The sequence below is a fragment of the Acanthopagrus latus genome, chromosome 1, assembly GCF_904848185.1.
Source record: "Acanthopagrus latus isolate v.2019 chromosome 1, fAcaLat1.1, whole genome shotgun sequence".
Lineage (NCBI taxonomy): Eukaryota > Metazoa > Chordata > Actinopteri > Spariformes > Sparidae > Acanthopagrus > Acanthopagrus latus.
In genome coordinates this window covers 914,388-927,634 of record NC_051039.1, presented here as the reverse complement: position 1 = coordinate 927,634, position 13,247 = coordinate 914,388, and the positions used below count along the sequence as shown (strand labels likewise).

Sequence of the window (13,247 nt, the reverse complement as noted above, 5' to 3'; positions counted from 1 at the left end):
GGTCACTGACATAATCACCTTTTAACCTCCATGTAACTCCACCAGCATCATCTTTTAGTTGTCTTCCTTGTGGTTCTTGTTGGACTGCTGACAAGCCTTAAAGCAGTTTGGCTTCAGATTATCAGATCCATTTATTTCATTATCATCCAGTAATATCAGATGTTCTGAAGTGATATGTATCGTGTGTCCCTAAACTTAGAATGTTTCTGTGGTCATTTCTCTGTTTTAAATCAAGTCTGAGCTGCTTCAGTTGTTCAGCAGAATGCTGCAACTCTGTTTTACTGTGAAGCTTCAGAACTGTTCTGTGGACCTGACTTTATATCATCAGGAGAAGGACTTTATATCATCAGGAGGAGGAGAGGAGGACTTTATATCCTCAGGAGGAGGAGAGGAGGACTTTATATCATCAGGAGGAGGAGAAGAGGACTTTATATCATCAGGAGGAGGAGAGGAGGACTTTATATCCTCAGGAGGAGGAGAGGAGGACTTTATATCATCAGGAGGAGGAGAGGAGGACTTTATATCATCAGGAGGAGGAGAGGAGGACTTTATATTAACATCAGGAGGAGGAGAGGAGGACTTTATATCATCAGGAGGAGGAGAGGAGGACTTTATATCCTCAGGAGGAGGAGAGGAGGACTTTATATCATCAGGAGGAGGAGAGGAGGACTTTATATTAACATCAGGGGGAGGAGAGGAGGACTTTATATCATCAGGAGGAGGAGAGGAGGACTTTATATTAACATCAGGAGGAGGAGAGGAGGACTTTATATCATCAGGAGGAGGAGAGGAGGACTTTATATCCTCAGGAGGAGGAGAGGAGGACTTTATATCATCAGGAGGAGGAGAGGAGGACTTTATATCATCAGGAGGAGGAGAGGAGGACTTTATATTAACATCAGGAGGAGGAGAGGAGGACTTTATATCATCAGGAGGAGGAGAGGAGGACTTTATATCATCAGGAGGAGGAGAGGAGGACTTTATATCCTCAGGAGGAGGAGAGGAGGACTTTATATCATCAGGAGGAGGAGAGGAGGACTTTATATCATCAGGAGGAGGAGAGGAGGACTTTATATCATCAGGAGGAGAGGATGAGGGGATTTAATGAAGGAAATACACTCAATGATTTTACAAGAAAACTCCACAGGGCTCCTTTTTTAATTGAGCAGTTTTGATCAGATTGTTACAAACAGGATCTGAAGCCTGTTTCTCAGCTCTCATTTTTACACTGAACAAAATATACAAATCGCTACAAAAACAGTTTCGTCCCTTGAAGAATTTTTCAGTAGCAAAAGGAAAACATCTGCCACCATGTTGGTCTGTATAAAAAGAAATGTCAGCAGCAAAATGTGTCTCTGCCCGCCTCCTCTTCCATCTACAGGAAGTACTCGAACATCCCGGCAAACGTACCGAGAAAACGCCATCGAACAACAACGTACGAAACATTCAGTCGAGGCACAAAAATGCCCAAATCCAAAAGGCTACAAATAAACAATTCTTTCAAGAACACTTACAGCGCCGACAAATAGTATCTCAAGAAAATATTTCCAACAAGAAGTCGGAGGCCCGAGAAGCTTCGACTTGAAACAATACTCATAAATAAAAAAGAAATATCTTACGGCTCTGAACAGTTAAGTTAAATATACACAATGATTAATTAAAAAAAATATTTACAATCTATACAGAAACATTCTACAAGGACGATTCTTCATATCGACTTTCCGCAAAAACACTAAATAAATATTTTTTTAAATTCCAAATTCAGATCCTGACGGAGCCGTCGGGTTCCTGCACAACTAAATTCTGGTGTTTTTGCGAAGGCGTCCACATAATCGGAGATCCAGCCAACCGCAGTGGACCGCTCGGACCAGTGTGAGTCCAAACATAAATTAAAACAACAAAAATCCATCTTGAAGTTCAGTTCCGAACAGAAACAGAACAGAATAAAAAAAGGCATAAGCAGAAATCCCCTCGAGGTCACAACGTCTCTGGAGTATCGAGTCCCTGTGAGCCGGCTGGTTATACGATGTACTCTGTCCTGTTCACACTCTGCGACTGCAGCTGCCTGTTGTCCTGCTTGCTGCTCCAGTGCGGAGGTCTTCCTGTCAGGTGGAGGTGCGGTCGCTCCTCCCAGTTTACCAGTGAATACGCTGGCGGCGCCCGGGGAAACCTCGCCTTCTGCAGCCTCTTGTCCATCTCGTCCTCGTCCGACTGGCTCCCAGCGTCTGACTTCCTGATCTTGGCATTGACGGAGTTCTTGTCCTCGCAGAGGTGGTGATGGAGGAGGAGGTGGTGCTGCTGCTGGTGGTGCTGGTTCAGTGGGTTTTTCTCGATGGGGTTCTTGATGTGGTTGAGCTGCTCGCGGGCGGCGATGACGCTGTTTTGCAGGGCGTTGTTGTTCTCGGCGGCGGGAGCCAAAGAGGACGAGGACGGCTGCGTGCTGACGCCCGTGTGGGCGCTCGGCTTCCTCCGCCGCCTCACGCACCACAGCAACATGGAGGCGATGGCCAACGCCCACACAACGATCACCGTGGAAACCAGCAGGGGAACCAGGTGGTCTGATGACGGAGAGAAAAACAGGTCAGCGAACACCTCAGACTGAAACACTGGAGCTTACAGTCATCTGACAATATCGTCACAATATCGAGATCTGATCAAACGTATTGTGATGATTGATTTTGTCATCAGCTACAAAAACAATTCTGTCATGTTATTTTAAATAAAGTGTGACATTGTGCTCGTTGACTTTCTGTCCCATAGGAAGACGGATCCACTTCAGGCTGCAGCAGAAGCAGCGGTGCTGGTTCCTCCTTCAGACACTCACCGCTGGCGTCGTGGTTCTGTCGTCTCTGGATACGGACCTCGGCGATGGCGCTGATGATGCTGCTGTTGGCGCTCCTCTTGCTGACCAGATCCATGATCCTGTCTGTGATTTCCTTGACGAAGGTCAAACCTCTCCGCTGGTCGTCAGCCGACTGAAACGTTGGACAGGAGAAACTCCGTTAAGGTCCGTCTGTGACATTTCAGTGTAAACAAATGTTCCTGCTGGTTTCATGTTCGGTTCTGGACCAGGACGCTCTGTAATCTTCTGTCTGCAGCGGCTTGTTAACATTTCAAACTTCACTCAGGACTTTGTGCTCTTATCTTAACTTGTTGCTCCTTTTCCAGTTCTATTTTTCCAGACTTCTGGTAAAAGTTAATGTGAGGACAGGAAATCAAATCAAATCCAATCATATCAGCTGATTACAGCGTTTTGTTCTAAACTGTTGACTCTGTCGTTTATAAGCTCAAACTGATTTTAGTTTTTTTGATGCAGACGTGACTCACGATGGAGACGTGGATCTCGTTGTTGGCGCTGAGTGACAGCTCGCAGCTCACGGAGACGAAGGTGTCGGACGACAGGTTCCTGATGATGTAGAGGCTCCGGAGCTCACGACAAACCTGCTCCACCGACACGCCCTGAAACAGCCAGAGGAGCTACGTCAGTCTGACTGACGAGGAACATCATCTACTGCAGGAACAGTGGCTCTGAACAGCAGGAAACCAGACTGACCCTCGTCATCACGTCCTTGTTGAAGGTGAAGGTGACGTTGGCGCAGCCGCTCTCTGGGTGACACCTGGCTGTGGGCGGGGCTCTGTGGGCGGGGCTCCAGCACTCCCCCTGATTGGAGCAGGGCTTCACAAAGCAGCGCTCGTCCAGGACGCCAACGCAGGTCTGACCGGCTGGACACTCGGAACCCCGGGTCTTACTGTGGAGGCTGCAGGGTTTAGGACCACACCGGAGCTGAGGAGGAGGAAGAGGAGGAGGAGGAGGAGGAGGAGGAGGAGGAGGAAGAGGAAGAGGAGGAGGTCAGGATTCATTCTTCAGACATGATTCATCACATTGTTTGTCATCAAGTCTCTCTCTCTCTTTCCTCGTCAGGCGTCACAGAGGTTCTGGACATCTGGGTCTCAGTCGTACCTTGGTGCAGCTGATTCTGCCGTTGTGACAGCGGCACTCGTTACAGTCTTCGTCCCATCTGCTTCCATCCAGAACCACCAGACCTCCGACCACACAGGGCCGGCCCGACGCTGCAGCACAAAACACCGTCAGCACCGATGATGATGACCACCCCTCTGTTACAGTATTCACTCATTCATTAGGACAAGTGTCTTTACCTTCCTGACACCGCGGGCCGGTTCTGCCTGTCGGACAGACGCAGCGATAACCGTCGATTTCATCCACACAGGTGGAGCCGAAGGAGCACGGCGACGACTGGCACTCATCGATGTCTGCAAGAGACGAGACAGACGTGAGTTTGTCTGATGACTTCATGTTTTCACCAACAGAGGGAGGGAGGCGATCAGCACTCACTGATTCTGCAGTCTGGGCCCGCGAACCCTGCAGCACATTCACATCGGTACCAGTTGTCTCCGTCAACACAAGTCCCACTGTTGTAACTGCAGCACGGAGACAGTGGAGTGTTACTGGAACATCAGAAGCTTCATAAACACAGCTATTCATCTCTGACTCGTCTTAATTACAGAAAATATTCTTGTGTTTTGATCGTGTTTCAAAGATGGGAGCAGGTTCTGACTGTGTGTGTGTGTGTGTGTGTGTGTGTGTGTGTGTGTGTGTGTGTGTGTGTGTCTCACCAGGGATGAGGACTGCAGTCGTTGGCATCTGTAAAATAAAGACAGTGTCATTTCTTTACAACTTCTAACTGAAAACAATAATAATACATGTGTAACTGCTGCTGATGCTGGAGGTGCAGGTGGTGCAGGGACTCACTGTGGCTGCAGGTGGCGCCCTCCCAGCCCTCCTTACAGACGCAGCTGAAAGAGTCTCCGTCCACCACACATGTTCCTCCGTTCTCACAGGGACTCGGCAGACAGCTGCTGTTCTTCGCTGCAGACACAAAACCAAAACCAAACAGAACCATCAGACGCTGGTCAACATGAGGACAAAAGAACCGTTCACTCATCATCTCCTCCCTCGGTGCTGATGGGAAGTCAGGTGAACACTGTTAGCTCAGCAGCTCCATGAAGACTTCATGTTAATGAAGGTGTAAATCTGGTCTGAGATCAGTTGTGATGTGTTCTCTCCTGCAGACCGTGATCACAGCAGACGAGCTTTTGGAGACGTCTGATGTTTCTGTGGTCGTTTCTGTTTTTAATCACGTCTCAGCTGCTTCAGTTGTTCAGCGGAACGCTGCAACTCTGTTTTACTGTGAAGCCCCAGAACTGTTCTGTGGACTACAACACTTCACCGACTACGACTGGAGTTACATTTTAGGTTGAACTGTTCCTTTAAAACACACAAACAAATGTGGTCACACTGACTGATGGTGCAGGTGGCGCCCTCCCAGCCGGCGCTGCACAGACACCTGAAGGCGTCTCCTTCGTCACGGCAGGTTCCTCCATTGTTGCAGGTCGTCTCGTCACACTGACTCTCTCCTGGCAGCAGAAGAGAAGAATAGATTCACGTGGGAACTGAACTGCTTATAACGACATCAGCACCTCGAACTGCAGCTCGCCACAATCGTGTCTCTTGTCACACACGAACACTTACTTGAGTGACAGGTCTTCCCCTTCCAGCCACTGTTACACTCGCAGTAGAAGTCGTTGACCAGATCTCGACAGACGCCGCGGTTCTGACAGGGGGCGGAGCTACAGTCATCAACGTCTGAACGACAGCAAACAAAACATGAAAACACGTCCAACAAGTCCTCTCCTTTTACAGCCGAGGAGGAGGAAGGAGGAGGGAGGAGGAGGAGGGAGGAGGAGGGAGGAGGAGGAGGGAGGAGGAGGAGGGAGGAGGACTCACCGTGGTGGCAGGTGGGTCCGTCCCAGCCGTCAGCACAGATACACTGGTACTGACTGACTTTATCGATGCAGGTTCCTCCGTGCAGACAGGGGGCGCTCTCACAGTCATTAATATCTGACCAACAGGAAACAGATGATTTAATCTGCAGTCGGTTTTTTAATGAGCTTTTACAAGGAAGCAACTTAACAAGCTGAAGACGAGACTCACTCTCGTGGCAGTACGTCCCGGAGAACCCCTCCTCACACTCGCAGCTGAACTGTCCGCCAGCGAGACTCCGACACCGCCCGTGAGGACCGCACACGCTGGACGAAATCAAACGCACCCCGCCCGGCGTGCTGTTGGACGCCACGGCCACTGTGCAGCTGTCAATCACTGGAGAGGAGGAAGAGGATGGAGAGGAAGTCAGACTTGAACCCAACTGGGAAGAGTGTGTGTGTGTGTGTGTGTGTGTGTGTGTGTGTGTGTGTGTGTGTGTGTGTGTGGACCTTTGCATGGCGTGGAGCGGCAGTGGTCCTTCAGGCGCGAGCAGTTCTTGCCCTCGTAGTCTTCGGGACACTCACAGACGTAGTCGGACGCCACGTTGAAACACTGACCGCCATTCTGACAGGGAGCGTGGAGGCAGTGGTCGATATCCAGCTGTGGACGGACAGAACCGGTCAGCTTCGACTGACGACACCGTTTCTATGACTCCCTGTTCAATACATGTCACCATGGCAACCACCTGTCAACTGGAGTCTGCTGATAGATTTTCAAATGTTGATGATTTCCTGACATGTGCAGCTTCTACAGTCTTTGTTTAGCTTTGTTTGCTAGCATAGCGTCACAAATACAAACCACTGTTCTGTGCTCTCAGGTGGACCACCAGGTGAACAGCTCACCTGACAGTGACTTCCAGAGACGCCGGGCGGACACAAGCAGCGGAAGCCGTCGACCTCGTCGTGGCAGCGGCCGCCGTTGAGGCACGGCGTGCTGGAGCACTCGTCCACGTCGCTCTCACAGTGCTCGCCGCTGAAACCCGGAGCGCACACACATTTATAACCGTTGACCAGGTCCTGAGAGAGACGAGGACAGAGATCCACTCGTTAGGTGAAGAGCATCACCTCAGCTTCATCAGGTTTGAGCCTCGTCAGTTTATTCAGAGACAATGATCAAGAAGTGCTGTTAGCATGAAGCTAATGTGCTAACTCTGAGTCCAGTCATTCTTCTGTTCTGTGTGTTTGCTTCTTTATTCTAATAAAACTGGAGATTATTTGACTTGTTCATTTATCTTCAGGTCGTTTCAAATCAGCAGGAAACAATAAAGAGCCTGAAGCTGACGTTAGCTTCTGTTTGTAGCACTCAGCTAACGCTGAGCCTCAGAGCCAAACACTGTAATGAGGCCAGAATTCTACTTTTTAAACTCTTTGGAGAATTAAATGAGTATTAAAGTTTTATTACCAGCACAGATGTTGACATTAAAGTCTGGACTTTAGATTCAGTTTCACCACCTAAAAATAACAATGGACTGTTCTCAGATCTGGCCAAAGCTTTTCTGATGACACCACTGAATCAAAGCGAGCCGGTTCCGCTGGACGCCGACAGTTAATGCTGTCATGTAATTTAATCTGCCGACAGTAAACAATAAAACCACTGTGAGAAGGAAAACAACAGCAATCAGCATTTTGACAAGAGCGAAGACGGACTGTTTATATGAGAGTCTGTAGAAACCTGATCTGCTGTTGTCATGGAGACACACACACACACACACACACACACACACACACACTCACCTTGCAGGACGCTCCGTTCTGACACTGACCTCGACAGTCGTTGATATCTGCAGAAACAATTCACAAGTTTTCTCACGATGTCATAAAAACAGCAGCGTTCCTTCAGATAAAAGCTGTCAGATTAATAACTGTGTCGCCGCTGCGTCTCACTCACTGGTGTCGCAGTTCTGGCCCGTCCAACCTGGAAGGCACTCGCAGAAGTATCCTCCAATCAGGTTTCGGCAGGAGTTGGCGTTGACGCAGGGGTCGTCATCGCACTCGTTGGCATCTGAAACGACAGGATACACAGATGATGAAGCTCTCTGTGTTTGGTTGATCCAGCTAACGTTGGCCAACTTCACACAGCTCTTTGTCTTTTTGCTGAAGTCGCCCTCAGCAGGAGGAGGCGACCTGCCGGAGGACGAGCAGTCAAACTGTCTGTCGGCTGCTGGATTTATCTAGTACATAAAACTGATGAACGATGGAAGAGACGACTCAACTTCATTAAACACACCACAAGTTTCCTAAACAGCCTCTCAGACCACAAACACAACCTCAGAACTTCAAGACGAGCCGAGCAGACTGACCGATGAGGCAGGTCTTCCCGGTCCACTGAGGAGGACAGGTACACCTGAAACCGTAGACCAGGTCCTGACAGGTTCCTCCGTGACTGCAGGGGTTCACCACACACTCGTCCACATCTGAGACAGAAACACAAAGTCCAGCAGGTGACGAGGCGTCACTGAGGGTTCAGAGAGGATCTGGTTTAAGGTGGAGGTCTTACTGATGGAGCAGGAGGGTCCGGTCCAGCCGGGGGGGCAGCGACACTCGAAGCCCTGACTGGTCTCCACACAGCTGCCTGCGTTCAGACAGGGGCTGGACAGACAGGCGTGGTCCGCTGGGACGGACACGGACATGTTACACATCAGCTCAAGATTCATGGACTCTTTCACTTTATTGATTCAGCATCTTTCAAGAGACTTTTTCTTTTTTGTTTGTTCAGGGATTTGAACCATCGACCCGCCGCTCTCACCTCTCTGACAGTTGACCCCAGAGAAGCCGTCGGGGCAGGAGCAGTGGTATTTGTCCGGCCCGGTGTTGCTGCAGGTTCCTCTGTTCAAACACGGCTGCAGCGTCGCACACGTGTTCAGATCTGCAGGAGCAAACACACACACACACACGTATGATGAAAACCATGTGATGCTGTGTGTGTGTGTGTGTGTGTGTGTGTGTGTGTGTGTACCCTTGTCACACAGCTGTCCTCCATAGTTGGTGTCACAGAGACACTGCCACGGCTCCACACAGCCTCCGTGCACACAGCCGGGATGAGGGATGCACTGATCACATGACTCGCCCTGCCAGCCGTACAGACACCTGACAGGTGATCAGATCATCATCACATCTCTCATTCAATCAATATGACAATACAGAGGAATCATTCTAACATGATACAAAGACTTTATGATTTGTCATATTGTGATGACGTCAGTTTATTATCAATGTTAACGCAGCTCGAACTGAATTTATATGAATCAAGACAATCAACTACAATCTGACCTGAACAAATATTATCTACAGGAAGAACCTGGTTTACAAGACGAGTGTGTGTGTGTGTGTGTGTGTGTGTGTGTGTGTGTGTGTCTGTGTGTGTGTGTGTGTGTGTGTCTGTGTGTGTGTCTGTGTGTGTGTCTGTGTGTCTGTGTGAGTGTGTGTGTGTGTGTGTGTGTCTGTGTGTCTGTGTGTGTGTGTGTGTGTGTGTGTGTGTCTGTGTGTCTGTGTGTGTGTGTGTGTGTGTGTGTGTCTGTGTGTGTCTGTGTGTCTGTGTGTGTGTGTGTGTGTGTGTGTCTGTGTGTGTGTGTGTGTGTGTGTCTGTGTGTGTGTGTGTGTGTGTGTGTGCGTCTGTGTGTCTGTGTGTGTGTGTGTGTGTGCGTCTGTGTGTCTGTGTGTGTGTGTGTCTGTGTGTGTGTCTGTGTGTGTGTCTGTGTGTGTGTGTGTGTGTGTGTGTGTGTGTCTGTGTGTGTGTCTGTGTGTGTGTCTGTGTGTGTGTGTGTGTGTGTGTCTGTGTGTCTGTGTGTGTGTGTGTGTGTGTGTGTGTGTGTGTGTGTGTGTGTGTGTGTGTGTGTGTGTGTCTGTGTGTGTGTGTGTGTGTGTGTGTGTGTGTGTCTGTGTGTGTGTGTGTCTGTGTGTGTGTGTGTGTGTGTCTGTGTGTCTGTGTGTGTCTGTGTGTGTGTGTGTGTGTGTGTGTGTGTGTGTGTGTGTGTGTGTGTGTGTGTGTGTGTGTGTGTGTGTGTGTGTGTGTGTGTGTGTGTGTGTGTGTGTGTGTGTGTGTGTGTCTGTGTGTGTGTGTGTGTGTGTGTCTGTGTGTGTCTGTGTGTGTGTGTGTCTGTGTGTGTGTCTGTGTGTGTGTCTGTGTGTGTGTGTGTGTGTGTGTGTGTGTGTCTGTGTGTGTCTGTGTGTGTGTGTGTGTGTGTGTGTGTGTGTGTGTGTGTGTGTGTGTGTGTGTGTGTGTGTGTCTGTCTGTGTGTGTGTGTGTCTGTGTGTGTGTGTGTGTGTCTGTGTGTGTGTGTGTGTGTGTGTGTGTGTGTGTGTGTGCTCTCACTTGCACTCTCCAGGTACTTTACAGGACCCGTGCTCGGTGCTGCAGCCTTGTCTGCAGATCGCTGCAGAGACGTTAAAAGGAGAAAAGTGTCAGAACTCACGGATGTTTCCAGAACAAACTACATGGATATTTGAATATTCTGTCAGCGGATGTCTCTGAACGCACCATCAGGAGGAGGTTTTAAAAACAGCGACAGTGTAACGAGTGAGTCAGCGAGCTGGGAAGTAACTAAGTAAGACTGTTGTCATGGACGATGAGTTTCACAGGAGCATTTGAACGCACCGTCAGAGAGAGTTTCTGAAGGAAACACGTTGACGGTGAACGTTGTATCTGAAGTCAGAATCTGCAGAATACGTCTTTAGTTTAAAATCAAACAGACCCCGACATGGATCAAACCCTCAGAACTCACCAGTGTTGCAGTCCGGACCGGACCAGCCCTCCAGGCACGTCTTGTTGCCGTTGTGGTCGCACTCGTAGTGGCCGAAGAAGTCGTCTCTCGGGCGGCAGAACTTGTTGCAGCCGAAGCCGTAGTAGTGCTCGTCGCAGCTGAGGCGGACCTGGAAGTGGAACTGAGCCACCGGGCCGTTGTGCTTCAGGTTCTGCCACTGCCGGCTGGGGTTGATCATCCCCGAGTGGACGGCCTTCTCAATCAGCGTCCCACCGACGCCTGTAAACACAACAGATCAGAGAGGGAACACTGAGGCGACGTGATGGACACAGAGAAGATAACATGAGCAGTCTGCTGTCTGCTGTCAGCTCAGACAGATCAGGTCTGTCAGAGAGGTCAGCAGGTAGTCAGCTGCAGGAAGAATCCAGAGAGTTTGAAAATGCCGAGCTGCTCTGTGGTATTTCACCGGCGGGGTGGAAAGTGTGGTCGGGCTGAGGTGACGGCGTCTCTCCAACCCACCAGCAGCTGGACGGAAAGAGCAGAAAGAGAAAAAGTCCAGAAAGCATCAACCTGGAAGCAAACTGTGACACTTCACAGCACGATGGAGAGTAAAAAAAAAAAGAAAAGGTGCTGAAAACGGCACCGAGGTAGCAGGTCTGAAAAACAGTGAAGCTCCCGGGAGGCTGGATCTGCTCCGGCCGGGATATTTGAGCAAATATTCAAAACTGGCACTTTAACGATGAATCCCGGCCGAGCTGTGGAGCCCACACCTGGCTGAGAGCGAGCCGTGTTACACACTGATGTCAGCCGTCATTACACACACACACACAGTCAGGTAAGTAAAGAGACGAAATATTGAAACTCTTCCAGCGTATTTCATGCAGCTAATGATCGTGTAATATGTGCACACATGTATGTTCTCCTGGTGTGTTGTAGATTATTTCTGATACTGTGCTCAGATGTTCATCTTGTCTTTGTTTTTTAACCCAGTTTTAAGAAGGACGGTAGAGGAGGACGGCACCTGAGAGCTCGCTGCTGCTGCACCATCGTGTTTATCATGATGAAATGAAGCAGATCCGGCTGCCACACATCAGCAGTGTGCTGCTACCTGAGCCGAGCCACAGGCTGACCCGGGTCGGGTGCCGGGGAGCACTTAGCTTGTTGATGCTAAACTGAGAGGTCAATATTTGTTCTGTCGTCGTCCGGCTCGCTTCAGCTTCAGCTTCGACCTCTCAGCTCCGTTTGTGTAACTGAACGAACTCTCTGACTCTCACGCAGCTTCAGCATCGTCACTAAACCTTCTGCTTCCACGTTCTGACCAAACCCGTGATGAACTGGACTCCCCCACCGTCCCCCCGCCTCATCCTCCACCGCCCATCCACGCCGCCTGCACCGACGCCCACCTGGGCCGAGGTCAGCCGACTTCACACCGGACCTATAATGGTTCCCTGCAGGACGCCAAATACAGCACCGAGCCAACACTCACCGCAGGGTGAGGAGCCGCTTCACTCCTCACAGGCGCCTCACGAGCAGTTTTCTGAATGGACCTGAACACATCCAGAACCGGCTGCTGCTAGAGGGGGAACGTTTAATTACAGACTCAGTGATCAGAAACCGTTCTGTGTCTGTGTCTGTGCTGCGCAGAGCTCAAAGGTCAAAGGTCGTGTTTAGATGAATGATGACGAAGATGATGATGATGATGATGCTGATGAAGATGAAGATGATGATGATACTCACTGCCAGAGGAAGAGTCGTTGTTGAAGTCCAAAGCTTCCACGATCAACGTGTACGACCTCTGCACAGAGAGAGAAAACTCATCAGCCGAAAAGATTCATAACATTTAACATTTTATCAGGAGAATCAAACAGTTTCTACAATATGACGATTTGTCTTGTTTTGTAATAAACTGGATACTTCTGATGCTCAGATCCGGCCCACATCCCGCGTGGAGTGATGGACCTTGTGCGGTCCACTCTGGTGAGCCAGATCTGAACCAACCCAATAAACCAGAACTGGCTCAAGTCTGGGACGGACGCAGCCCACCAGAATACACTGAACTGTGGCCCAGACCTGGCAGACAGCACCGGACCGCAGACGTATGTGGGCCGGATGAGGGTTTCTGGTACAATTTCGGACCCTGGGATTGGATACAACGTTAAACAACGTGATGTCATGAAGCAACATGATAAACAAACAGATTCTCTGTGAACCAACACGACCGACACCTGCAGGAAACATGAATATTAAACATGAAACACTTAATGTCAGCAGAAAACAAACGTTTTAGGTTAAACAATAAAAACTAAATAAGACAACATGTTGCTGTACTGCAGCTGTGTTTCAGAGTTAAACCCAAAACATCTGTTCCTTCATATAAACCTCCTGGTTCCATCAGGACCGACCGTCCTCGTACTGTCAGAACAAACTGCAGCTTCTCTTCTGCTGCTCAACGTTAAACAGGTTTAATCTCCAAACAGCAGTTTAAAGAAACATTAACAACCAACCACAGTACAGAGTGTGTGTGTGTGTGTGTGTGTGTGTGTGTGTGTGTGTGTGTGTGTGTGTGTGTGTGTGTGTCCCATTATGTCGGCGCCACTTTGAAACTCTTTGTCTCTTAAGGCCACTGTCGCTCTCACCGCTATCGAATGACAGAGGGACCAGAGCCAGTGTGTGTGTGTGTGTGTGTGTGTGTGTGTGTGTGTGTGT

At 49.6% G+C, this 13,247-nt stretch overlaps 1 protein-coding gene across 1 annotated transcript in view; it reads right to left on the bottom strand.

The window, feature by feature from the left end:
• Window positions 1-1,123: 1,123 nt before the first annotated feature.
• The window catches only part of LOC119023462 (protein jagged-1a-like), a 19,821-nt gene continuing 7,697 nt past the window's right edge, over window positions 1,124-13,247 (bottom strand). The window contains exons 3-26 of the mRNA XM_037105410.1: window positions 12,279-12,336; window positions 10,563-10,820; window positions 10,154-10,214; window positions 8,798-8,928; window positions 8,588-8,707; window positions 8,339-8,452; window positions 8,142-8,255; window positions 7,730-7,843; window positions 7,576-7,622; window positions 6,685-6,858; window positions 6,292-6,442; window positions 6,014-6,178; window positions 5,807-5,920; window positions 5,552-5,665; window positions 5,323-5,436; window positions 4,772-4,888; window positions 4,636-4,663; window positions 4,355-4,440; window positions 4,159-4,272; window positions 3,962-4,071; window positions 3,554-3,784; window positions 3,328-3,459; window positions 2,825-2,975; window positions 1,124-2,558 (exon numbers count right to left, since the gene is read on the bottom strand). Of these exons, the coding sequence (XP_036961305.1) occupies window positions 2,020-2,558; window positions 2,825-2,975; window positions 3,328-3,459; window positions 3,554-3,784; window positions 3,962-4,071; window positions 4,159-4,272; window positions 4,355-4,440; window positions 4,636-4,663; window positions 4,772-4,888; window positions 5,323-5,436; window positions 5,552-5,665; window positions 5,807-5,920; window positions 6,014-6,178; window positions 6,292-6,442; window positions 6,685-6,858; window positions 7,576-7,622; window positions 7,730-7,843; window positions 8,142-8,255; window positions 8,339-8,452; window positions 8,588-8,707; window positions 8,798-8,928; window positions 10,154-10,214; window positions 10,563-10,820; window positions 12,279-12,336 (3,357 nt within the window). The 3' untranslated portion in view covers window positions 1,124-2,019. The remainder of the gene's footprint in view (window positions 2,559-2,824; window positions 2,976-3,327; window positions 3,460-3,553; window positions 3,785-3,961; window positions 4,072-4,158; window positions 4,273-4,354; window positions 4,441-4,635; window positions 4,664-4,771; window positions 4,889-5,322; window positions 5,437-5,551; window positions 5,666-5,806; window positions 5,921-6,013; window positions 6,179-6,291; window positions 6,443-6,684; window positions 6,859-7,575; window positions 7,623-7,729; window positions 7,844-8,141; window positions 8,256-8,338; window positions 8,453-8,587; window positions 8,708-8,797; window positions 8,929-10,153; window positions 10,215-10,562; window positions 10,821-12,278; window positions 12,337-13,247) is intronic.